Below are 23906 nucleotides of genomic sequence, written 5' to 3'. Positions count from 1 at the left end.
ACGAGAGATTTAACCAATTTGGGTCTGTGACAGCAAGAGTCTAGGTTGGGATAGCAATGAGCTGTGTGTGAGTGTGTGTGTGTTGACTAAGAAATGTATTGAATTAGCTGGAGGCAAGATGTGAGCTGCTGTGGGTGTATGAGCAACAAAACAAGGACTTGAGAAGTTAGCTGACACCTGATATTATTTATTTTGTGTTCAAATGTTATCTTAAGAAGGGAAAGCAGCTGTACAGAAGATGTCAAAAATGTGCATTTTTATTGGGTGTATTTTTATAGGGGAAAAAAAGGTACCTCACTATGTTGCTCTATGGGGTGTGTCACGTGTCTCACTTTACTCTGGATCACAGAGAAGAATGATTGTAGGCACACAGCAGTTCTTAGTGTAATTAAATAAAATACAACCAGCGGTGGTGAAAACCACTGTGGTCCTGACTGGTTCACTGCTGCTAGTCGTCTGTCACCTGATGGGAGTCGGTAAAGGAATTTTAGACTCTGCAACAAGCATTTCCAGTCGTATTCTGTTTCGTGCTTTTGACAAGTTTAAATTTGAACAGAGCTTAAAACTATGCGTTAGGTTTTCATTGCGAACATGAATTACTAGAGATGTAGTTGATAAATGTACTGTAGACTGTGTGCTTGCTTGTCGTGCATTCCCAATTTGGATCACCTACATACTTTGAATGTTCTGAACTCGTCACATGATTTATGCACTGTGATAATGAAAGGAAAATGTCAAAAACTCTTTGCAGGCAAATTGTTTATTTTTTTTGTTCCACATTTGTAAAGAGAAAACCCAGAGCCACAAATACTGTCAAGTAGTGTTTCATATTACATATATTGTAAAATTGGCACGTTTAAATAACTATAAGTTTAAAAAAGAAAAATATATGAATAAATAAAGAATTTCTCAGAAGGCTCTTTACTGCATTCTAACAGATTGTACATCCAATCTGTGTCTAATACAGTCTCTGTTGATATAAGTACATCTGAAACACCCCCTCAGTGTAATATGAGCATGTGGACAACTGCGCTACATGTTGAGGCGAGTCTGAAACAAGAAAAGTCAATGTTTGGCTTAGTTGCGGAATCAGGGGTGATGGTTTTAAATTGATTTTTATTTCAGAGACACAGGTCGCTAAAATGCAGAAGACCACTGTTTTTTCCATTTAGCGACAACAATGGTGTCATAAATTCCAACAATGGAGATAAAGGGAGGATGTCTGGTGGATGAGGCAAAGGTGACGCTTCATACCACTGTTTGATCCCTTGCTTGTTGATTTTGCGACGGCTGTTGAGAGACAATTCCGGTGATGTCGAAATCTGAGCCTTTGAATTATTGTTTTGTTACTTTAGAGCGAGACGTTTTTACTACTCTGGCCCATTGTCAGAATGCTCTGGTAATGAAAATTAATTGACAATAAAGGTAAACGGTAATAATGTCCAGATACGATGGGTAGCGTTGCCGTGTATGGCTATTTTTGGTAAAAATGCTCGGATATAGTCGCATATTTCTATTATTATCCTGCTTTTTGGCTACGCTTTTAATATATGGACCCCCCATGAGACACCCTTTGTTTTATCGGGAAGGTCAAAGTAATGTTGTTGCAGTGCGTGTTCATTTAAAACATTGAAATGTCTTCCACAGAGGTGCTGATGAATACAAAGGTAGAGACGTCTGATCTCAGATGGACCATCTTCTCACGGGCCAAGCCTGAGGTATGTATGCACGGCTTCGCCATCTTATCTGTGTTTCTAACCCTGACCTCACGCTGATGAGAGAGATTTAGGGGCATCTCGTTTTTCTATTGGCTATGAAAGAACTCCTTATATGGCAGGTAACCTTGGAAAGAGTGAATGTGAGATTTGAGAATGTATTGAAAGCAGATGCTTTGATACATCCCATCAACCGAGGAGCAGAATCCATCGGCAGCCCACAATTTCAAATTCCACAAGTCCCAAAAAGAGGCAAATTTGTAATTTGATCAACCCATCAGTGGTTGCTAGGTTATTTTTGCCCTATATTTGCTCCTATTTTCATGTCTTGGCTGGGAAATTGTTCTGAGGGCAACTATATACAGTCTTCCAAACGGGAAAAATCCCATGTTGCTTTCATGACTTTTTTTTTTAAATGTTCTCAGCTGTGGCCTCTTGATCAATGGTTAAACTTATTAAAGGGTGGAACTATAAGACTAGGATATACTGATAAAACGTTTTTAAGCCTCTCTACTGCCCTCCTATATTGAATTACTCCAGCATCTTTCACATTTTTGGGCATAATCACTGCAATTGACCACATAATAAGTCCATTCGGTGTGCAAGCCATCTGAAATGGAACTCCTAGGACATCTATTATTGTCGGTGCCAGCTATTGAAATAAAGAACCATAGAACTAGTAGTTAAGTGGAGAGCGCACACATTAGTGTGATAATTCCTGCAGTAACGTGTCACACATTCTCAACACAAGCAGTATTTGTTTATGAAAATAGGAGCTGCTACAGTCCACCTTGTTTCATTTTGGATTAGCAGGGAAAATCTCCCTTGAATAGGCTCTGAACCTGCCTCAAGCACCCCGCTGCTTGCTTTTTCTTTCTCATTCAACACATGAGCACAAAGAATTTTTTTTGTAAACATTTGCATATTTACATAAGGGACATTCTACAGCACATCTGCTATGTTCTGCCTTGATTATGTTCATGTCAAGAGGATTTCCTCCTCTTGGAAAACATTTTGATGGTGTACATGACTGGTGTACATAGAAATATTTTGTGGTTTTTGCACACGTTGGTACCTTAGCCTCTTTATTTGTGTTTTATTAGCTCACTGTGGTGTATTTTCCCTGAAAAATGGGCCAATCCAACAATCTACACTACAGCTCAGTGTGTGGAATGTTTTAAAAAGCTAGACTCCAAGTTATGATGGTGCTGAATTCCCAGCACAAACCTCTGATACGGAGTGTAGCTGAAGTGGTGGGCCCATAAACTATAGAATTTTAATCCACTCACATATTAACTGGACACTTAAAAGTAGCCAGGCTGACAGAAACGTTGGACTGTTTATCTTATTGAGATTCCTGATTCGAGTAGAGCACTAAAACTTCTCTTTGCTCCCAGTGGGAGGAAGTGAGCGGTCTAGATGAGGAGAGCAACAGTGTGAGGACCTTCCAGATCTGTCAAACAGACAACTCATTCAGCCACTGGCTTCGTAGCGGCTTCATTCAGCGTCGAGGAGCATCTCAAGTTTACGTGGAGCTCCGCTTCACCATGATGGAGTGCTCCTCCGGGAACAGCCACCACCGCAGCTGCAAAGAAACCTTCAACCTCTATTACTTCCAAGCTGATACAAACGAGGCCACGGATACGTACCCGCCTTGGATGGAGAACCCTTACACAAAGGTATGTCCAGGTTTCCAAAAGAAGCATTCACAAAAATATGTTTCATTGTCATTCAGCCCATTGTACAGTGGTTCTCAAACATTTTCCAGCAAGTACCATAGTCAGGACAATCATAATCTTATTATATATCATTGACCTTGAAGCATATCCAATTCGTTTTGACTAATCAAAATGGAATGGAGGTCTCGGACAGTCGGTGGCACTTAAACAAAAGTATTTTTTCCAGTTTCCCTATTTCAAATCCAAACGAATTAAAAGATGTTAATGTTGTTACTTCCCCCCATAATGGTTTTGTGCGTTGTTAAAACCGAGATTGAGTTCTTGGTCTGTAAAAAAAAAGAACTTAAGTCCGGCCATTGTAGAGAGAACCGGCGTACCAATGCTAGTACTCTTACCCCACTTTGACAACCACTGCTTTAATGTACAAGTTAATGTAAAATGTTGCCTCAAGTGAATCACGAGCCATAATACACCAGAACATGTTTCAATGGTTTATCGTAATGGGAAACAACGTTTACCATGAGGGCAGTAAATCAATGTAAACCCCCTAATAGCATGCTTGGAAAAGTTTCAATAATGTAAAGCATATGTGATGAGTAGTTAATGTTTTCAAATCTGTTGAATGCCTCAAAAGCTTGTTGAACTCGTGTGCTGGAATCCAGCCATCAGGAGACTTAAATGTATTCTTCCTGTCCAAGGTGGATACAGTGGCAGCAGACTTTCTCCTCAGGAAGGGCGGTGAACGGAAATCTAACATCAAGACTATAAGGCTCGGCCCTTTATCCAAGAGAGGCTTCTACTTGGCCTTTCAGGCTCAGGGCTCCTGCATGGCCTTGCTCTCTGTCAGGGTTTTCTTCAAGAAGTGTCCCCCCCTCATCAGCGCTCTCTCCTCTTTTCTGGAGACCATCCCTCGCACTCTAGTACAGGAGGCGCAGGGTACGTGTGTGGAGCATGCTGCACAACAGGGGCCCAGAGCTAGGTCACCTAAGCTTTTCTGTGGTGAAGATGGCCAGTGGGTGGGCCAGCCCACTACCTCATGTTCCTGCCTCCCTGGATATGAGGCGGCTGACGGACAAACAAGATGTGCAGGTAGGAATGAGATGAGTTTAGGTGGATAATTTGTGTAAAGCGTGACAAGCGTACGAGGGTGAATGAACACCAACACTTTCAAGTCACAATTCTGAGAATTCTTACATTAAAGTCAGAATGTTGACTAACTTTTTCAGAATAAATAAAAAGTTGGCCAAAAGTCAGAAGAGTATCAAAATTCTGGTTTATATTCTGATGTCATCCGAGAATTCTTATTTTAAAGTCAGAACTTAATGATTTTGACTTAATTCTCAGAATTCTGACTTTAACGATTCTGACTTAACTCTAAGGATTTTGGCTTTAGTCCCAGATTTTTTTTTTCGCAAAATGTGGACTTTAGTAAGAATCGTAGCAACTTTTTTTCTTCTATTTTTTTCCCTAATCCAAAAGTGACGCCAGCACAGTGAACATAAAACACACATACGCACAATGGTAAGCTTTGGGTGGGATGGGCTAAGGGCGCGGAGGCTTTTCAGAGGATGTGGGAGACCAGTGCCTTTAATGAGAAGGGGGAAATGGTGACACAGAAAGGTTGGAGGGGAGGTCAGGTTGAGCAGCACTTATCTCAGAAGGGAAGAGCGGGGTCAAAGGCTCGCCACTGGGACAACTTATGGTTGAGTGCGATTGAACGGCGATGGAGGGAAGGCACAGGGGCCGGCCCTTTTGTGACGATCATATCACAATGACCACATCAAAGTGGGTTCAGGAAAGATGGCGGCCGAGCAAGTGAAAGGGGCTGAGCAGCAGCTCTGTCTAATGAGTCCAATTAGGAAACCTCTCAAAAGCGCACCCCACCACTCGGTTAGCATAGGCTTTGGAAAACATAACATAGGAGAAAATGTTGTATTTCTCAAGAGAAGGCACTGTTCGTATGATTTCAACAAAAGCAATCAGCTTTGCTTGTTTGCAACTTGCGTTCTTGTGCTGCAAGAGAAAACACACCCACCAGACCATTAAGCAAAATTGCCTTTATACGAAGATTGGAAAGTTAATTAGCTTCAAAGGCTGACCATTCCAGAAAATGAAATTGAGTTGCACTAATCTTATTATCTGGCCTATAGACAATGCATATATTTGCTGGCCCCAAACAGCAAAATGTACAACGTATGCATGCTGTCTACTTGATTCAATTTGATGAATATGCTCAATTAGTTGAGGCATTTCATCTCAACAAAGCTTTTGCAAACCATCAAGTTGAGTAGTTTATTTCCCTGTGGACCAGATGTTTAAAGGTGTTATTTCCACCAAGACAACACTGATTTGTAGCTGTTGGTGAACTCAAGTTCATCTTTGAAGCAAACAAAACAATGGAGGAACTTCCTGTAGATAATTCGTCTTAAGTTCCATCCAAGCGATGAAAAACACTTGAAATTGCTCTTCCTAAATACATTCTCTGTTTTTTTGTCCAGGAACAGGAAATCTCTTTGTTTTCTCTCATCTCTCTCTAGACTATCACGTTTTAGGTTATGGCCCCCATATAAATGATTAGGCTCTCTGATTTATTAGTGAGCTCTCATTACATTCTTCCCTCAGCCAATCTGCAGCCATCTGGCACCTGAGCACAGTTAACATGCGCAAAGGAGCCACAGGTCATATGCAACGTAAGAGCTCATAATGGTTTTCCTTCATTCGTCCTCTGCAGCTTGTCCCGTGGGTCACTTCAAGTCCGGCGCCGAGGGACAGTGCTCAGTCTGTCCGGGATCAAGCCACGCCTCCACCAGGGGTGAGGCCGTATGTGCATGTCGTCCCGGATACTTCAGAGCGCGATCTGACAGCCCTGATGCTCCGTGCACCAGTGAGTAAACACAAAAATGGCTCTTGTATGAAGTATTACTTACAAGTATAGGGGCGATGAATGACACACTCACTAGCACACTTCCCTGGCTTCTGTTTTTACCGCTGCTGGTGGTATTTTACGCCTTCTTTCATTTTTTTCAAGTGTCTTTTGTGCCACGGCTGGCCATTGATATGCATGTTATTGGGAACAGATTGTTGTGGGGGTAGGGATTCAACACAAAAGTGAAGTAGTCATTGATGGGCTTAAGTGACACCTCCATGCCGATGAAGGCATTCCAGCTCATGTTGGATGTGTGAAAGGAATAAGCCTGACAGTTAGTTGCGCTTCCTCAGATCTACAATCCAAACCGTGTGATCTATTCCTCCCTTGTCACACTTGTAAGTGAAGTTGAATTCATGCCACCTCTTTTGCTGCTAATACCTTTAATTGCGACAATTCAAGCCTTTAAATAATTGATGATTCAAATCTCCGACTAGGGAAAATGATAACGTAACTTTTGCACTCATGCAAATATACCTATCTATATAAAAGGCCAGAAAGAAGTAAATAAAGGCTATACTTCAATGTATGTGAACATTGTTTCCCAGAATATGTATTTGTGCGAATTGGAATCAAACAAAATTAAAAGTACTAAAACTATATGATAGTGGGACTTTATGTGGAACAGATAATGACCTCTAAAATGACTTTCTTCAGGTAATAAGTGCAAAATTCTTAGCTCAATCAATCATTGTCCGTGATGTTGCCCCACTTTGATTTGCCATGAGCAAACTATTTGCTCAACGGCAGCTGGAAGCTCTGTCACAAAGCACGGTCTCCTTGGCAGCGGCAGAAGCTCTCTCAGCAGCGGCTTTTGCTGTGGCCCAAGGCAATAACCGTTTTCACACTTTCTTCAGACAATGATCATTATCGTCTCTGCTGCCATGTAATTGCACCATTTCAATTCAGCGACACATATGCTTCTCTTGTACCGTAAAGACTACTGAGCATCATTGTTCTGCTTCCTGGCAACATGTTAAGGCTGTCTAATATGTCTTGGCCTACATGACAAGCAAATAGACTATGTGGGTCAGGGAAAGGTGAAGCCGTATAAAAAAAACGAGGTGGGAGGTTATAATTGGATTTAATGAAAGAATTTGATAGGGCACGATTGCATCACCTTTTTAAAAGCATGCCCAGAAATAGAATTCTGATTCAATCTTGACTTGTGTAATGAGGATGATCCAATATTCATGACTTTTGGATGGTTATGCTGATCCTTAGTTTTAATTTTTCTTTAACATTTTTACTTTTAATGTTGACCTAAGCGTAATTTGATGTTGATGATGATCTTTAAAAAAATTTGACAATTTGTTGTTTGTTGGAAAGTTAGAAAAATAGTTTAATGGACATTCATTCATTCATTTTCTATACTGCTTCATGAATTGGTTGTCAGCCAATCTCAGGGCGAAAGAGACATCCATTCACACTCATAAACATATATTCACACCTAATTATACTGCCCTGAATGTCAGGAAACATAACATAATGTGTTACAACTCCATTTTTTTATCTGATATATTTCACTCTATAGTTTAATTGTGAGATTTATACAATTGTAGCTTGCCTCGACCACATGCAAATTAAATTTGAAAGTCCTTAGAAGGTATCTTATATCCACTTGGAAAAAAGCCCTAACGGCACTGGTATTTTAGTTGGTTAATTATAATTATTTTTCTTGCCCACAGAACCCCCTTCAGCACCACGCAGTATCGCTTCCCAGATTAACGGCACTTCATTACGACTGGAGTGGAACGAGCCCCTGGACAGCGGCGGCCGAGCGGACCTTAGCTACAACATCAGGTGCCTCATGTGCAGGACGCCGAGGGGCTCATGCGTCTCTTGCGGCGACAGCATTAGCTACCGACCGACTCAGCATGGCTTGACCAGTCGTAGGGTGGAAGTTTGGGGCCTGCTGCCTCACACGACGTACACCTTCGCCATCCAGGCTCTCAATGGGGTGTCTCAACTCAGCAGCAAAGACCCCTCCAGCGAGGGTGTCAACATCACCACCAGCTATGATGGTGAGACATTCTAGGACTTGCTAGAGAGATGTTAGATAATGTAGACTGACTTTACTCTTCTTCTGCTCTCTCCACAGTGCCGTCGTTAGTGTCTGTAATTCGAAAGAGTGACTCCACAGAGAGCAGCCTAACTCTTTACTGGTCCGTCCCCGTGCAGCCACATTACACCATTCTGCAGTACCAACTACGTTACTGTGAGAAGGTAAACCTATTCTTTAAATCACACTTGCTGCAAAAAGTGCATAGAATGAGAATAAAAATCCACTGAACAATTTGGGGCCCACAAATTCCCCTTTGAAACCCATGAAACATTTCAGAGAGACGCGGCACTCCATTAGACAGTTAATCAAAAGTTGTCACTCTATTGAGCAAATGACTGTTTTAGTAATTCATTTATTTTTCTTTTGGACACTTAAGACCATTAACCTTTTATAAGGCAAATTATGGTCATTTAAAAAAGAAAAGAGAAATATAGCAACCATTATTTTATTGCTATCAATCACTTTGCGTATATTTTTAAATGTCTAACACAGTGATCATAAAAACTAAATTAATGAAATTAAATATTTTAAAAAAAGAAATACCAACTGGTAAGTTTCACATTAACATTCTTTTTTTTTTTCAAATATTTAAATCATTGCATACATTATTGTACTTCATGATCACTATTCATGTTGTTGGTATTGAATGAGCTTTTCTTTTGTTCTGTAATTAAATGCTACAAGCCTTGATTCATTTTGGCAGAAACACCACTGAGGTTACAATCGCCCAATTGTAGCTGTCTGGCGCCCTTGTTTGACGCGTCTGTCGTCTCCTCTCTCGTTGCCGTTTCAATCACACCTTCCATCCCTGCTTAGCCATGTTTTCTTTGTGTATAGGAGCGGCGCAGTGAGGATCCATGCCACTACACAGAGAGTAACAGAAACCAGGCGGTGCTGACGGACCTCCGCAGAGCCACTCAGTATGAAGTACAGGTCCGGGCGCGCACCATGGCTGGTTATGGCAGCTTCAGTCCCGCAGCCGTCTTCAGCACCCTGCCCGATGGTAATACAAAAATAAATAGCTTGATATAGAAACCGCAAAGGCACTTATGTGAGTGTTAAATGACCCTGTTCACCTGTCATTAAAACCCATGTATTATTCATTCTGAAATCCTAACATTTTGCAATGTTGACCAAGGTAAAAAAAATAAAAAAAAAACATTCCAAGATTTAATTGGCTTTGCTTTGGCAAATGCTTCAACCCTCCAGAATGTTTTTTTTTTTTTTTGTGTGCGTGTGTAATCACACTTACTAAATACGAAATGTGATGAAATCTTCTTGAGGGAAGTTCAAAATGGTTACTTTTTTTGCTCACTTTGTATTTTTTAATGGCCTCATTCTGTGGTTGTCAAACACAAATTACCACCTGGGAGAATACTTTGCTACCCGAGTACCATTTTCGGAGCCAACATGAACTCATTGGACAGCCCTAGATATTCAATCCACTTGGTCTGGGAGGTCTGGCGGCACTGCCAGCTTCTCTCAAATACTTGCGTGTGATTGGCTGAAATAGTACTATGCATTTTTGGCTCATCTTGGCTTTTAACAGTTATTCTCCACCATTGTAAATTAAATTAAGCTGCCGTCTTTTTCAAATTGTTAACAAGATTATTTCTGATATTTGATCAAAACCTTTTTTGCGCTTTATGTTGAATACACCTGAAATTACTTTATTCATCTATCACCATTCAGGGTACCACTATTGGGAGCCTGTGTACCACGGGTGGTACTGGTAATACACTTTTACAACCTCTATAGCTCTTAGAGTAATCTCTTGAAATTACCCCTGTACCAGGTTAATATTTTGACACCCTTAAAAAATGATAAAATCCTGTTTTTTTTGCAGCATAGTCATTTCATGTGCAGACTTTTATTTCTCCTCCCTTAGCTTTTGTTGTTTCTTTAAATTTCGTCTCACTTCTGCTCTACCAGGTATGGACTCTGCCTCCCAGTTCTTGGTACCAGGCATCCTTATCGCCATCGGGATGCTGCTGTTGGTTACTTTCATACTCGTGGCTGCTTACTGCATACGGTAAGAATAAGGGGGTGTACAAAAATAACAGGAAATGGGGAAATTTGATGGTTCACTGTCTCGTGCCACCTTGCATGGTTGTTTACGCCAATCTTTCTTGCATTCTTCTTTGCTCCTTTGTGAAATAAAGCGCTGCTCTTGTTTTGCTGGCACAGCTAAAAACCCTATCCTGTTCTTCGCCACACGTTCCTTGGCTTTATTGTTTGCGTAAACTCAAAGAGAGAAAGTATGTCTGCTTGTGCGTGTGTGTGTGTGTGTTTATAGTTTACGTTTATGCAGTTTGCAATGACGCTAGATGTAGCAGGCAAGGAGAGAGACAGGATGCAGGCGTCCCAACCCTGTTTCCACAGGACAGGAGAACAATAGTAGTGACCTTGTGACACACACACACACAAATACACACATGCACACATACACACACACTCACAAACCGGTGGCGGAGGCCCAGATCTGCTTCTAAGGGTGGCGCATAAATGCTATTTTAGGATTGTGAGGTTGGGTGAGGGACTAGAAATGGGCTTCACTAGCTACATGGATGATATAGTATCATCATTAGTGATGTGTGGAATACATATCTTTTTGTTGTTAAAAAGAAAAAAGAAAATACAAAATGTTTTGAGGATAAAAAAGCCCTTAATAAGACTCGATGTGGGGTCAGCCACAAGGGTTATAAATGTTATTTTCTTGTTCATTTAAATGATTTAAATAACATCCAATGGAAGATGATTAGGGACACTGAAGGAAAAAAATAAATGTCGGAGTCATTGTAGTGATTTTTCCCCCTTGGCTTTATTTTATTTTTCTGCAAGTTAATGAGTCCGTTGTTGCTTTTTTTACTTATTTTTCTATTTTACATCATTTGCATGGATGTGATTTGCTTTGCATTTTGCCAGTGGAGCATGACAGTCTCTTAAAAAAAAAACAACAACAACAAAAAAGAACAAAGCCTAACGTGTTTTTCTCATCTCGTCTGATTTTTTTTGTCACTGTCTATCTGCAGCAGACACAGTCGCATCAAGGATCCAGAAATGAGCGACAAAAATAGCCAGTACTTAGTAGGCCAAGGTAATACACTCACTCTAATTTGCTAACATCATGATAACCTCTCCTTTAATCTCAACGCTGCTCATGTCACTGCTCCTACTTCTCTAACCTTTGTTTTCTTTTCCTTTCCCACGACTTTGTTTGCTATGTGCTCATAGGAGTCAAGGTGTACATCGACCCCTTCACCTATGAGGACCCCAATGAGGCTGTGCGCGAATTTGCTAAGGAAATCGATGTTTCCTTTGTCAAGATTGAGGAAGTTATAGGAGCAGGTAAGCTGTCAAATACAGAACATGGCTTTAGCTGGCACAATGTGTTACACCCATAGAATGACCAAAAGATTTTATAAATTTAATTATTGAATATTGTCAAAAGGATGGCCGGGTGGGGCGTGTGGTTAAAGTGAAATGGGATTTGAATTTAGTTTTGTGCTTGTTTTTTAGTTGATTTAACAATAATTAAAAAAAAAGAAAATGTGGCTACAGGTTTTTTCATTACATAAATTCCAACCTATCGAATTCAGTCGGGTGATGCTGGAAGTTAAAAAATAAATTCCGTGCTGATTATCTTATTTAGAAATGTCATTATTTCAGGTAAACCTAATGTATTTTGTTAAATGGATTCCGTGACATTTAAAATGTATTCGTTATTCTTTATCAGACCTGAATTCAATATTGCAGAAAGCGCTATTAACTGATAACCACGTTAGTAACATGAACAGCTCCCATTCAACCGAAAAGGGCAGCACAGGCTTCGAGCAGGATTTACATTTACTCGTCTTCATAACCTTGTAAACTCCTTTGTTATGAGGCTAAATGCATTTTGCCTCATGTCCGTGACAGGAGAGTTTGGGGAGGTGTGTCGAGGTCGGCTTAGAGTCCCCGGAAAAAAAGAAAACTACGTGGCCATAAAGACGCTGAAAGGCGGCTACACGGAGAAGCAACGACGTGACTTCCTATCCGAGGCGTCCATCATGGGCCAGTTCCAACACCCCAACATAATACACCTGGAGGGCATCATTACAGCCAGCTGTCCGGTCATGATTCTCACCGAGTTCATGGAAAACGGCGCTCTGGATTCTTTTTTAAGGGTCAGTTTGATGCCCAAATCACACGGGATGGGAAATAGGCCTTTTCTGACCCTAATTTTTTTTCTGTGTCCTGTTGTAGCTGAATGACAGCCAGTTCACACCCATCCAGCTGGTGGGCATGTTGCGTGGCATCGCCTCAGGCATGAAATACCTGGCAGAGATGAGCTACGTCCACCGAGACCTTGCGGCCCGTAACATCTTGATCAACAGTAACCTAGTATGCAAGGTGTCTGACTTTGGCTTGTCACGTTTCCTACAAGAGAATTCTTCTGACCCAACCTATACCAGCTCCTTGGTAAGTTCCCTTAATGAACACCACGTCAAATCAAAAGAAAAAAATCTCTGGCCCCTTAAATGGGGCCAAAAAGCACTGTAAATATGATGAATAACTTGAAAGCAATATATATTTGGTATGTTTATGTCAACTGTTTATTAGGTAAATTGTAGCTTCCCAGTCGTTAAATAGCCACCTGGGAAAAGATATGCCTTTAGCTCGTTAGGTGTCATTGATGGCTTATTTTTATATTATTTTAGTCGAAAGAATAAAAACATTAAAATAAAATGCTATTAATGCCGTGTTCAGACCGGCCTTATTTTGTTGTGTGACATTGGGAAGGATTTTCTCCCATATTATATTATATCATTTCATTCTCGTCATAGTGCAAATTTATCCTAATAATTGGTGTTTTTGTTTATTTGACTGGATGTTGAAGGTCCTTCCAACTGAAGTCACATTTATGAGAAAATATATTTCAGTGATATTTTGTATGGAGATTTATGGCTAGTCTGAATGCAGAATTATAAGTTTAAAAAAAAAAAATTAGGTATACTTTTTTAGGTTTGGACATTAGTCACATTATAATGAGACAAGATAACTGAGATCAAGTAAAAAGAACTGTATTAGGGGCAAAAAAAACAATTTTGCATGTAAAAGCATCACATTTTATTTGTATTCAGTCTAGTGGTGAAGTCATGAGATTTTTTTTCTTGTGCAGGGAGGAAAGATCCCAATTCGCTGGACAGCGCCGGAAGCCATCGCCTTCAGAAAGTTTACGTCAGCCTCAGACGTGTGGAGCTACGGGATCGTTATGTGGGAGGTCATGTCCTTTGGAGAGAGGCCCTACTGGGACATGAGCAACCAAGATGTAAGTTTTGCAAAATGCTTTGAATCAAAATATCCAGCATCATCAAAGGAGACTGCAATCAAAATGTCTACCTTTTTACAAAAAAAAAAAGTCAGATTTGATGGACGCTCTAGTTATTTATATTATATTTATAAGATTTTTCTGATGTTTTTTTTTTGTTACTCTAGCTCAACAGCAATGATTTGCTGCTCATAGTTTGGCTCGTAAATATAAATATTACAAACAATTCTTATAAACACGCAGTATCCAAACACCTAAATTAATACTATATGTGTGATGTCATTCTGGAATAGATCATTTATTGGAATCAGATGTTGTCCCTTAGTTCACTACTACTGACACATTCCCATTCTTTCTTGGAGCCAAAAGTTAACTAATTCCCAGCCCTCTTCTTTTCTGTTATTGTTTTTTGAAATACCAAATGATGGTATCAAAATCTTGGCCATTAGAAAAATAGCAACTACTCTAAGACGATAGATCTTGACTAGGATTGTTTATCGATCGCTTAATGAAGCCCAAAATGTCTTCCCTCCAGGTGATTAATGCCATCGAGCAGGACTATCGGCTGCCCCCGCCTCCCGACTGCCCTACGCACCTCCACCAACTGATGCTGGATTGTTGGCAAAAGGATCGCTCTGCGCGGCCGCGTTTCGCCGAGCTGGTCAGCGCCTTGGACAAACTGATCCGGAACCCCTCGACGTTGAAAATTGTCGCCCAGGAGGGAGCCGGGTGAGCAGATCCACTCGTACTCGTTTGACTGACAGGTCAGCGGTCAGGAATGGTAGCGTCCTTTGCTCGCCGGTGTCGGCCGAGTGACAGGCGTCCGCCCTCCTGCCGTTCCATCTCACGTAGGACCTACTAGTCCAGCTGTGAGCCGTCAGCAGCTTGCCGTGCACTTTTCCCCCCCATCCACATTTTAGCTGTCCCCCAGCTTGCGTACGGAAGAGGACACTCCGCCCCTGCCAAATCTCATTGTTTGTAACTGTCAATCAACCCACTGGCATAATATGTTCACATTGACTGGAATGTGGCTGTAGGACGAGTATGTGAGCTTTTCCGTGTCGTTTCGATGACACGCCTTTTGTTTCTTCCCTTTTTTTCCGCCTACAGGCCTTCTTACCCCCTGCTGGGGCAACGGTCACCAATGGCTCTCTCGTCCTGCGCCCCAGTGGGAGAATGGTTGCGGGCCATCAAGATGGAGCGCTATGAGGATAGCTTCCTGCAGGCTGGATTCGCTACCGTGGAGCAGCTGGGACAGATCACAACACAGTCAGTTCTTACTTCCTAAAACCATGACTTGGGGGTCAACTTTAAACCTTCATGAGAAGCAGGGACAATGAATGCCGCTATAGTTTAATGTAAAAACTGTTATGTTAACAGATCCTTATTTAGCCCGCTGTCTTCCATTCTACCATAATTACTTTAACGTAGTACTGTTTTTTCTTTTGCTTTGGATCAAATGAAAAATTGCTCTCCCAAAAGTGCAAGTTCTACTCTAGTGAGACCTTTTTTTCCCCCTCATCGTTTTGCATTTTTCATTTGGTGGGAAAATGTGGCAATTAAATCAAATGATCATTGCCAGCCCTTCCCAGTCGAATTAAATCACATTTCTGATCTTTTTTTTTCCTCAGAGACTTGCTGCACATGGGTGTGACTTTGGCCGGCCATCAGAGGAAGATCCTCTCCAGCATTCAGACCATGAACTTCCAAAACAAGAGCCCGACAACCGTGACCTTCTAGCTGGCTTCCACACGGATGTCAGAAAATCAAAACCAGACCCTCAGCGAGACATTGACAGGTTGGTTTCATTAACGAACGCGCCGAAAACCAAAAATCAAACAAAACTCGGCCAGAGACTCTATCAACGCCACCGAGGCAGACACGTGCAGTGGGACTCCTTTTTTTTTTTTAGCGAGCTGCGCTCACGTGTGGACGGACCCCCCCTATTTCAAGTGCCAAGTTAAGAGAGAAGATTAAGAACTCAGTGATGAAAAGCAGCCGCTCGTCAAACGTGGCAAAGAAGCTTAAGGCCAATGAAAAGGTCTCACACGGTTACGTTAATGCAAACGAGCGCCACTCACACACGTCTCCTTCACAGCTTTCATATCGAGATTTGAACACTTGAACTATGTAGGCTTTTTCTTGTTTTTATTCATTTGATTTCAACAAGACCTCTCTTTACTCAGGTGTGACGTATAAAGCAGGCTTTGCTGTGCTGGCTTGTCATTATAACTTGTCTTATCCGTCTCTAGTGTGGAGGGAGGGGGGAAGAAAAAGAGAGCAGCACTTGAATTAATATCCGCTCAAGCTGTGTTCTCTCTTGCTAGTGGAACATGTGATTTTTTTTGGGAAACTTGAACGTGGACCAAACAGCAAGTTTAGTTCTCATGTCGCGTACTTTATCTTCTGCTACCGTTCTTTTTGGTGAAATACTCAATGTACAGCAATTCTTTTTTAGGAGAGTGCATTTCTTCCCAGATTGCGTTTTTTTCCCCCTCAAAAAGACTTCTTTAAAGTCGCAGATTGCAAATAATGCACCAGTGTGCCGAATGCCCTGGTTTCAGAATGCTATGCGAATGGTGGAAAAAGTTGCTGTTTGAAAAGCACCACCTTTGCCATTTCTTGTCTTGCTGACTACAAACAAGCACATGCTCAAGAAAGCAATGCCATTTTCTTTTCTTCCAATGAATTTACATCTTTTAAAAGGGTAAGAAATGTCATTCTGGCAATTAGTTTGCAGGACGTTCCCCAGGAGGGCAAAATGGGGCACTGTATCCCGCAAAACAACTCTTGTCAGATACGGAAATGCACATCAATTGGCGCAAATAGTTCCTTATCAAGATCATAAAACCTTTTTTTTTTTAGTTGGCATTTTGGATTTTAATTTCCACCGTTAATGAGAAGTTTGATCATTCAGGATACAGAACACCCCTCCCTCCCTATTTCCCCTGCTGTACCTGAATGAGCAGACTGTAGCTCACGGGGGCTTAAATATGGCTTTTCGATCATCTGGGATCATTTTCGGCGGCTTTAGGAAGATTGAGCCGCAATTCACCCTTGCTGATTAACAAGAAGCCGCTCAAATGAGGTGCCGGAAATGTGTGGCCTTTTTATGGCTTCACTTTTATAATCAATACAGAATGGACTCAAGACTCCAATCAGTGTAAATCAAACTAGAGGCTTAGTGCGCCATTTCTTTTAAAAAAAAAAAAAACATGACAAGCCTTCATCCGAAGCCCTGGGGATGTTGACGCAAGTATGTCAGCCGTTCTTTTTGAAGGATCCTGGGAAATGTGGTCTTCATATTGAAGATCTCAATATTGAAATATGAATATATAATATTACAGATGAGAAAAAATATGTTTGATTACTGTTCTGTGTGTAGGCTAATTTGTATTCAGTATTCATAAATAAAGATGCTCATAAATATGCATGGCGTAAGACCTTTTATTTGTCAGTGGATGCTGCTACTCTAATTCAAACAACAGCTTGGAAATGTTTTGGGGGCTGGGGTGTGTTAAATGTGCAAATCTACGTCATTAGCCTGTCTTGAGTCTCTTTTGACAGGTTGGCATGACCCCGCTTTGACTCTAGTTTTCAAGTCTAATCCATCCAATAAAATAGATCCACCTTTTGACCAAAGACATTTCCAGATAAGTTTCAACCTCCTTGTCGTAAAGTTATTTTCATTGCGAACAGATGTCGATTTATCCGCTCCTTGTCTCTCTTGTTTAAATTAAATTAGAAAGAAAAAACACCTAACAGGGTGTTTTTTTTCTACCGTTTGTTTCTCGGGTCTCACATCTATCATGCCGTTCCACATTTAATTAATAAGCGAAGACTCGTGTTTCTCCAGAGAGCGTTTGACCCCCCCGAAGCTTGTCCTCTCTACGATTCCATGCCTGGTTCTCAAGCCGGAGGATGTTCTTTTCTTTTTGTGTGCTTCAGGCTCCGAGCAAAGAACAGGCTTAAACTGTCACTCTGCGCTTCTTACAGAAAGCGGGCTAACCTGGTAGAACTTTTTAGGGGGAAGCCTCTCTGATTAATGCACTTTGATGAGCTCATTTCTGGGTTTCTCTGCTTCTGGTGCCTCTGTATGGTTGAGAGGCAGCAACCGTGCGGTCAAGAAAAAGCATATATATCCATTTTGTTTCATCAGAAGAGAGCACGCTATTCATCTCTGCTTTCTACTTGTGTCAGTGCTCGGAGTGACCCTTGACCTCACTATATAGCGCAAATCCAGCTGCAGCTTTTGTCCTACCGTCTGAATGGCTATTCATTAGCGAGCTGGCCAGTCAGTTTTTTTGCATTTCGCAGCCTGTGTCATTCCCCTCGCATTCCTATGTGCATTCAAGGGTGTGTGTGGGTGGGTGGGTGTGTGTGAGTGTGTTTTATAAGGGGGTCTGTCAGTGAAACAGGTACGTTCGTGTGTGTGTATTTGTGAAAGGAAAGGGGGGAAAGAATGGAAAAGCAGCATGTGATCCTGCATAAAAAGAAAATAGCTCAATTACTATTGGAAATGGATATCAAATATTTAGCCTATGTGGACTATACATATGTTTTTAAATTTGGGTAAAGCTGTTTGTGTGATTTCCAGTCCTTGCTCGTCAGGTGATTCGGACTCTAATGCAAATGATATATTTGCCCTCTTTTGTATAATTGAACTTGCCTTTCTTGTTGTATTTTATCATCCTTGGTGTTAGGGTTAGTTGGAGTGTTGTTTGGTTTTGTTATGCTGTTTTCCTTGAGTGTCCTGTCCGAGTGATTGGCCATTGTTTTCACATGTCATTTCTCCGCCCCTGCTTGCTCCTTCTTGTTAACAAGGTGTTTCTAATTGTAATAAATCCCTGTCTGTCTTTTTAAACCCCGTGTGATTGTGAGTCATAAGTCGGATCGTCTGCCTTGTTTCATTCATGCCAAATTTCCATGGTAAGTTTCATGTTGCTTGTTTACCCATGTCTTCCCGTCAGGTTTTAAATGTTAAGTCCTTGTTATTTTCATGATACCCTTGCCACGTTTTGTTTAATTATTTTTTTAGCAGTCCACACACTTGTTCATTGCCTGTTTCCCTGCATTTGGGTCCAACTAGGTTCCACAACTGACCTCAGCGTAACACTTGGAAGAGAAAAGACTTCAAATTAAATCAAACGCTAACTCTAGTTGCCAGATCCCCTCAGAGCCAGATTTCCTTTGGCGAACTGTTTGTTAGTTTGGCTGCCAATATAGATAACACTTTTTTACCGTTGTCAAACTCAAGGTTGCTGGGCCAGATCTGGTCCAGCATCAAAATGATAATTGTGGGATTTTCCCACATAGAACATATTTGGGAATGGAGAAAGACTGTAATTTCACGTTGGCAAACTATACAGCTTGCAGGCTTTTGTGATTTTTGGCTTTCACAACCATAGTGATCTCGCTCAGTTCAAGTTCGCCATTCCTGATAACGCCCTACCCCGAAAACGTCTTTGAGTGATTTTTCGAAGTAAATGTAAAATTAACTTTGGGCTTCTTTTTTTTTTTACTGCCCTGCTCATCTGCAGGAGACAGACCCCCTGCTGTCTACTCAATATTTAGGATTGTCGTCACTTGTGCTCATTTCTTCGAAAGATTACTTGCGAGCTGTTGCCTTCCGAATGCTTTTCTGCTCTTTTGAATGTTTGACTTCCAAATTAAAAAATGTGCCTTGTTGAAGATTGCATACAGAGCCTGCTGCTCTTCTTTTTGCTTTTTTTGTGTCGCTGCCATTAGTAGAGGTGTTTTGATGTTGATTTTTAACATTTTTTAAAGATATGTTTGCTGATTTTGATCAGATACCAGTGACAAATAGGTCATTATAGCGTTGGCAAACTCCTCTTATTTGGACATTTTGGCCACATTGTGTTTTCCAAATGTTTGTGATTGTTGAGAAACTGGACTGGAACTGGAACTTTTACATAGGGAGAGTTCAAAATTTGGTCATTAAAATTGCATTTGGAAACAAGTCAAAACATGTTTCCCCTTGCCTATTATGTACATGTACAACCTGACCTCACTAGCACTGAAATATGATAATTCAATGCCAACCAACTCGGTTCAAATGGATTTTTCCTGTCAAAGAGTTAATTTTAGGCCTGTACGCAATTGATCGAGAATAAGGGCAAACAAAATATTATGGTTGGATTATACAAACTGTTAAATCATCCCCCCAGTATGGCAACACTCCAAAAATGCAATATTTCAGCCAACTTCAAAGAGCAGATCATATTTTCACTGGAGGTGTCACAGGGGTGAAGAATGTGAACATGAACACTAAAACCTTCGCAACAAGGGTCTGGGCCTCCCCCGTGGCGCCTTTTTTTTTTTTTTGTTCCGTGCCAAAAGAGCTTCTTGCGAGGAAATAAAAGAAGCGTGAGCCACCCCGGTAGCGCTCAGCGTGAACCTCCGCCCGGATTGGGAAACTCGATCCGCGTGCCAGGCGGATAAGAGCGAGCCCCTGATGAAATTCCTGCATTAGCCCGTGAAATTGCACCAGCGTGTTAGGCAGCATGTTCAACGTGTTTCTGATCACCGTGATTGATTTCCTTCTTGAAGTCTACTCACCCAAATACAGATGGATGGCGTCACGCTCTTAACCTTTCACGTTATGTCTCACCCTAACTCACCCTCTCACCTCACCTTCCTGCAAAGATAAATCTTTGCTAAAAGCGACAAGCACAACACATTACTCAGTCTGTTTGCACAACCTCCAATTGGAGTGCACTTGAAATGACGCTTAAAGGGTCTCTTTCAAATCATGATGAACACCCAAACATGCAAAAGTTGCCAATTTGAGCTTTTCTTTCTCTCTAATGCTTAATTCAGAGCGGCCAATTAGTGTCGTGATATGCTGTTTTATATTCAGGATGACCTTTGCGCCGACAAAACTCGAAGCCTGCCTATGAAAAACAACTTCCTGTTCACAACACAAAGAATATAATAACTCGTATTCTAACTTTTTTCTTCAGATATTCTACCCCAAGTATTTTTGTGTTAAAGGTCGCTAAAAGTCTCAGCCCACAAAATAAAAAACTGCTAAGTCAACTAACATAAAAATAATTCTAATAGTTTTCCGAGTTTTTTCTCCTATTAGTACACTCATAATGAAATACTACAATGACCGAATAAATCCGTTTAATGTTAATGCTTAAATCCCCTAGTATAACAATTCCAATCTCACAATACTACGACTACTCATAATATTTGAATGTTAGACTTCATTCTAGTGATATCACGACTTTAATCTTCTAATATTTCAACTATTCTCATAGTCCTATTTTTTTGTCTATATATATTTGGACATTTGTCAACTGGATAGTATAGATATTTATGGCAATTTCAAAATCAGAAATGCAGCAACCCCCTCACTTAGACCCCCAATGCCCTCATGCTGTGTCAGCCTGTTTTGGATGAATGACGGCCTATCATAACGTGAAATTATACTGTGAAAACATGGCTACTCACATCTATTACTGACCGTGTGCGTTTACCGCATATTGTGTCAATCTGTGGGGCAGTCAGGGGCCACACCAAGTGTGTGTGTGTGTGTCTGTGTGGGTTTGCATTTGTGTGTACCGTTTAAAGTCTAAAGCACATGGTTGTAATTTGAACAACATCTGGATGCAATATGAGACAAAGAGGAACGGCGCTATGTGTTTGGGGAAAGTGAAACTGTAATCTGGAAAAATGTAATCAAATTACAGGTGGTTAAAGTAATCTGATAGGGAAATTAACCCGTCTGGAATAATTTGATAACAACCAGCACACAGAAGTGCCCATTGAGGAAAGCATTTTCTTTAATGACAGCAATTTGATTAAATGGAGGAGTCGGACAACAAAGAATTAAGTAGCTGAGGTTGAAAGTTTGCAAAAATTTGATTGAAAAACGGATCAGATTAAATTTGTGGACAAGGATATTAAGAAAGTGTTGTTGATAGCAAAAATGCAAGATTAAGTACAGTTAATACTGACATTAGATTATGTTTCAAATCATATAGAAGGGCAAATAAGTGAGTATATTCAGGTACTATTTTTTTTTTTTTAATTCTGTGTTTTTTTTGAGTTGCGATGATTTAAAATGTTTTTATTTTTTTTTATTTTTAGATGTGCTGTCCTCCCCTCACAATTACATGTTTGAAGAAAATCCATGGAAGTCAAACACAGACAAACTGATTTGTTCTGCAGCTTCCAAGTTTTGGGCCCCAAAACAGACATTTTTATTTGCCGATGTCTCTCTCCTGCTGCCCACAGTTGGCTGGGATAGGCTCCAGCACCCCCCGCTTACCCTTGTAAGCAGTATGGAAAAGGAATAATTTGTAAAGTGCTGCTGTCTTGTGGCTATTTATAGGCATTGCAATTTGTAATTGTTGCTCTACTGCAGTGTTTAAGTGTTCAGTCAGCCTATCATGCATGTTTTTGGAATGTGGGAGGAAACCGGAGAACCCGGAGAAAACCCACACAAAACATGTAAACTCCACACAGGTGGCCCGACCTGGATTTTAACCCAGGGCCCCCACTGTGATGCCAATGCGCTAACCACTCATCCCCATGGCTGCTATTTGTTTAAGTCATATTGTTTAAAAATTGTTTGTTTTTCGTTTTTTCCCCCTTCAACAAAAAAAAATGTTAAGTACGTGGACTATTAACAGCTCCATCCCTTTTCTCTACTGCTCCCTATCGGAAATATTTTGAAATTACATAGTAGTGTGATTATTTTTGTTTTAATATGGTACTAAATATATTCCTACACTGACTTACTTTAAAATTTTAAGAAAGCAATTGAGCCATTTAATATCTTAAAAACATATTGTCGTATATGCTTTTTAATGTTTGTTTCAAAATGTCATTTATTCATTTCATCTTTTATATCGAGGCTGAAGGATGCAATGTCCAATGTAAATGACTGATGCCAATGTCAAGTTAGAAATGTACATTTTATGGATTGAAAGTTTCAGATTTTGGGACGCATTACAATTGAGATTCAGGGCTGTATTTATGATTGGCAGGGGAAATGTTTTCCCATTTTCTATTTGAGTGTTTCTTAAAAGCCTTTTAAGCACCATGCAAAATTCATGACCTAAATATGACACACAACATTGTGAGCGTTTGTTGGTGTCCTGTTTAGGGTTTGATAGCAGTTGACAGTTCCTCTGAGGTTTTATCAATTGCATCATGAGTAGAAGGTGCTAGCGCGTGTACGTATACGCGCGTATGTGCACGTACGTGCACTTGTGTGCACTTGTGTGCACTTGTGTGCACGTCTGTGCACGTCTGTGCACGTCTGTGCACGTGTGTGCACGTGTGTGCACGTGTGTGCACGTGTGTGCACGTGTGTGCACGTGTGTGCACGTGTGTGCACGTGTGTGCACGTGTGTGCACGTGTGTGCACGTGTGCACGTGTGTGCACGTGTGTGCACGTGTGTGCACGTGTGTGCACGTGTGTGCACGTGTGCACGTGTGTGCACGTGTGTGCACGTGTGTGCACGTGTGTGCACGGAGTGCACGTGTGCGTACGTGTGTGTACGTGTGTGTGTACGTGTGTGCACGTGTGTGTGTACGTTTTTTGAGATCAAAAGCCTTGCTATACTATGTCGTTTTTTGAGAAAAAAAGCCTTTATATACTATGTCGTTTTTTTGAGAAAAAAAGCCTTACTATACTATGTCGTTTTTTGAGAAAAAAAAGCCTTACTATATATACTATGTCGTTTTTTGAGGAAAAAAAGCCTTACTATACTATGTCGTTTTTTAAGAAAAAAAGCCTTACTATACTATGTCGTTTTTTAAGAAAAAAAGCCTTACTATATATACTATGTCGTTTTTTAAGAAAAAAAGCCTTACTATACTATGTCGTTTTTGTAAGAAAAAAAGCCTTACTATACTATGTCGTATTTTGAGGAAAAAAAGCCTTACTATGCTATGTCGTTTTTTGAGAAAAAAAGCCTTACTATACTGTCTTTTTTTTTGAGAAAAAAAGCCTTACTATACTGTCGTTTTTTGAGAAAAAAAGCCTTACTATACTATGTCGTTTTTTGAGAAAAAAAAGCCTTACTATACTATGTCGTTTTTGAAGATAAAAAGCCTTACTATACTATGTCGTTTTTTTGAAGATAAAAAGCCTTACTATACTATGTCGTTTTTGAAGATAAAAAGCCTTACTATACTATGTCGTTTTTTGAGATAAAAAGCCTTACTATAC

General features: G+C 40.6%; 2 protein-coding genes across 4 annotated transcripts in view; both read left to right on the top strand.

Moving 5' to 3' along the window:
- Window positions 1-17127, top strand: part of ephb4a (eph receptor B4a) — a 29929-nt gene extending 12802 nt beyond the window's left edge. For all 3 annotated transcript variants that reach the window (XM_077740613.1, XM_077740612.1, XM_077740611.1), the window contains 16 exons: window positions 1648-1718; window positions 3113-3394; window positions 4093-4483; window positions 6126-6278; window positions 8009-8344; window positions 8422-8546; window positions 9223-9388; window positions 10318-10417; window positions 11418-11482; window positions 11620-11733; window positions 12304-12551; window positions 12631-12846; window positions 13547-13696; window positions 14232-14425; window positions 14807-14965; window positions 15328-17127. In XM_077740613.1, the coding sequence (XP_077596739.1) occupies window positions 1648-1718; window positions 3113-3394; window positions 4093-4483; window positions 6126-6278; window positions 8009-8344; window positions 8422-8546; window positions 9223-9388; window positions 10318-10417; window positions 11418-11482; window positions 11620-11733; window positions 12304-12551; window positions 12631-12846; window positions 13547-13696; window positions 14232-14425; window positions 14807-14965; window positions 15328-15436 (2879 nt within the window). In that variant the 3' untranslated portion in view covers window positions 15437-17127. The remainder of the gene's footprint in view (window positions 1-1647; window positions 1719-3112; window positions 3395-4092; window positions 4484-6125; window positions 6279-8008; window positions 8345-8421; window positions 8547-9222; window positions 9389-10317; window positions 10418-11417; window positions 11483-11619; window positions 11734-12303; window positions 12552-12630; window positions 12847-13546; window positions 13697-14231; window positions 14426-14806; window positions 14966-15327) is intronic.
- LOC144212607 (transmembrane protein 47-like) overlaps window positions 9330-23906 on the top strand; it is a 111119-nt gene continuing 96542 nt past the window's right edge. The window contains exon 1 of the mRNA XM_077740617.1: window positions 9330-9333. The gene's annotated coding sequence lies outside the window, so the exon portion shown is untranslated. The remainder of the gene's footprint in view (window positions 9334-23906) is intronic.

The sequence above is a fragment of the Stigmatopora nigra genome, chromosome 19 (genome assembly GCF_051989575.1).
Source record: "Stigmatopora nigra isolate UIUO_SnigA chromosome 19, RoL_Snig_1.1, whole genome shotgun sequence".
NCBI classification, from domain to species: domain Eukaryota; kingdom Metazoa; phylum Chordata; class Actinopteri; order Syngnathiformes; family Syngnathidae; genus Stigmatopora; species Stigmatopora nigra.
The sequence above is the reverse complement of the archived record's forward strand: the minus strand, read 5'-3'. Positions and strand labels throughout refer to the sequence as shown.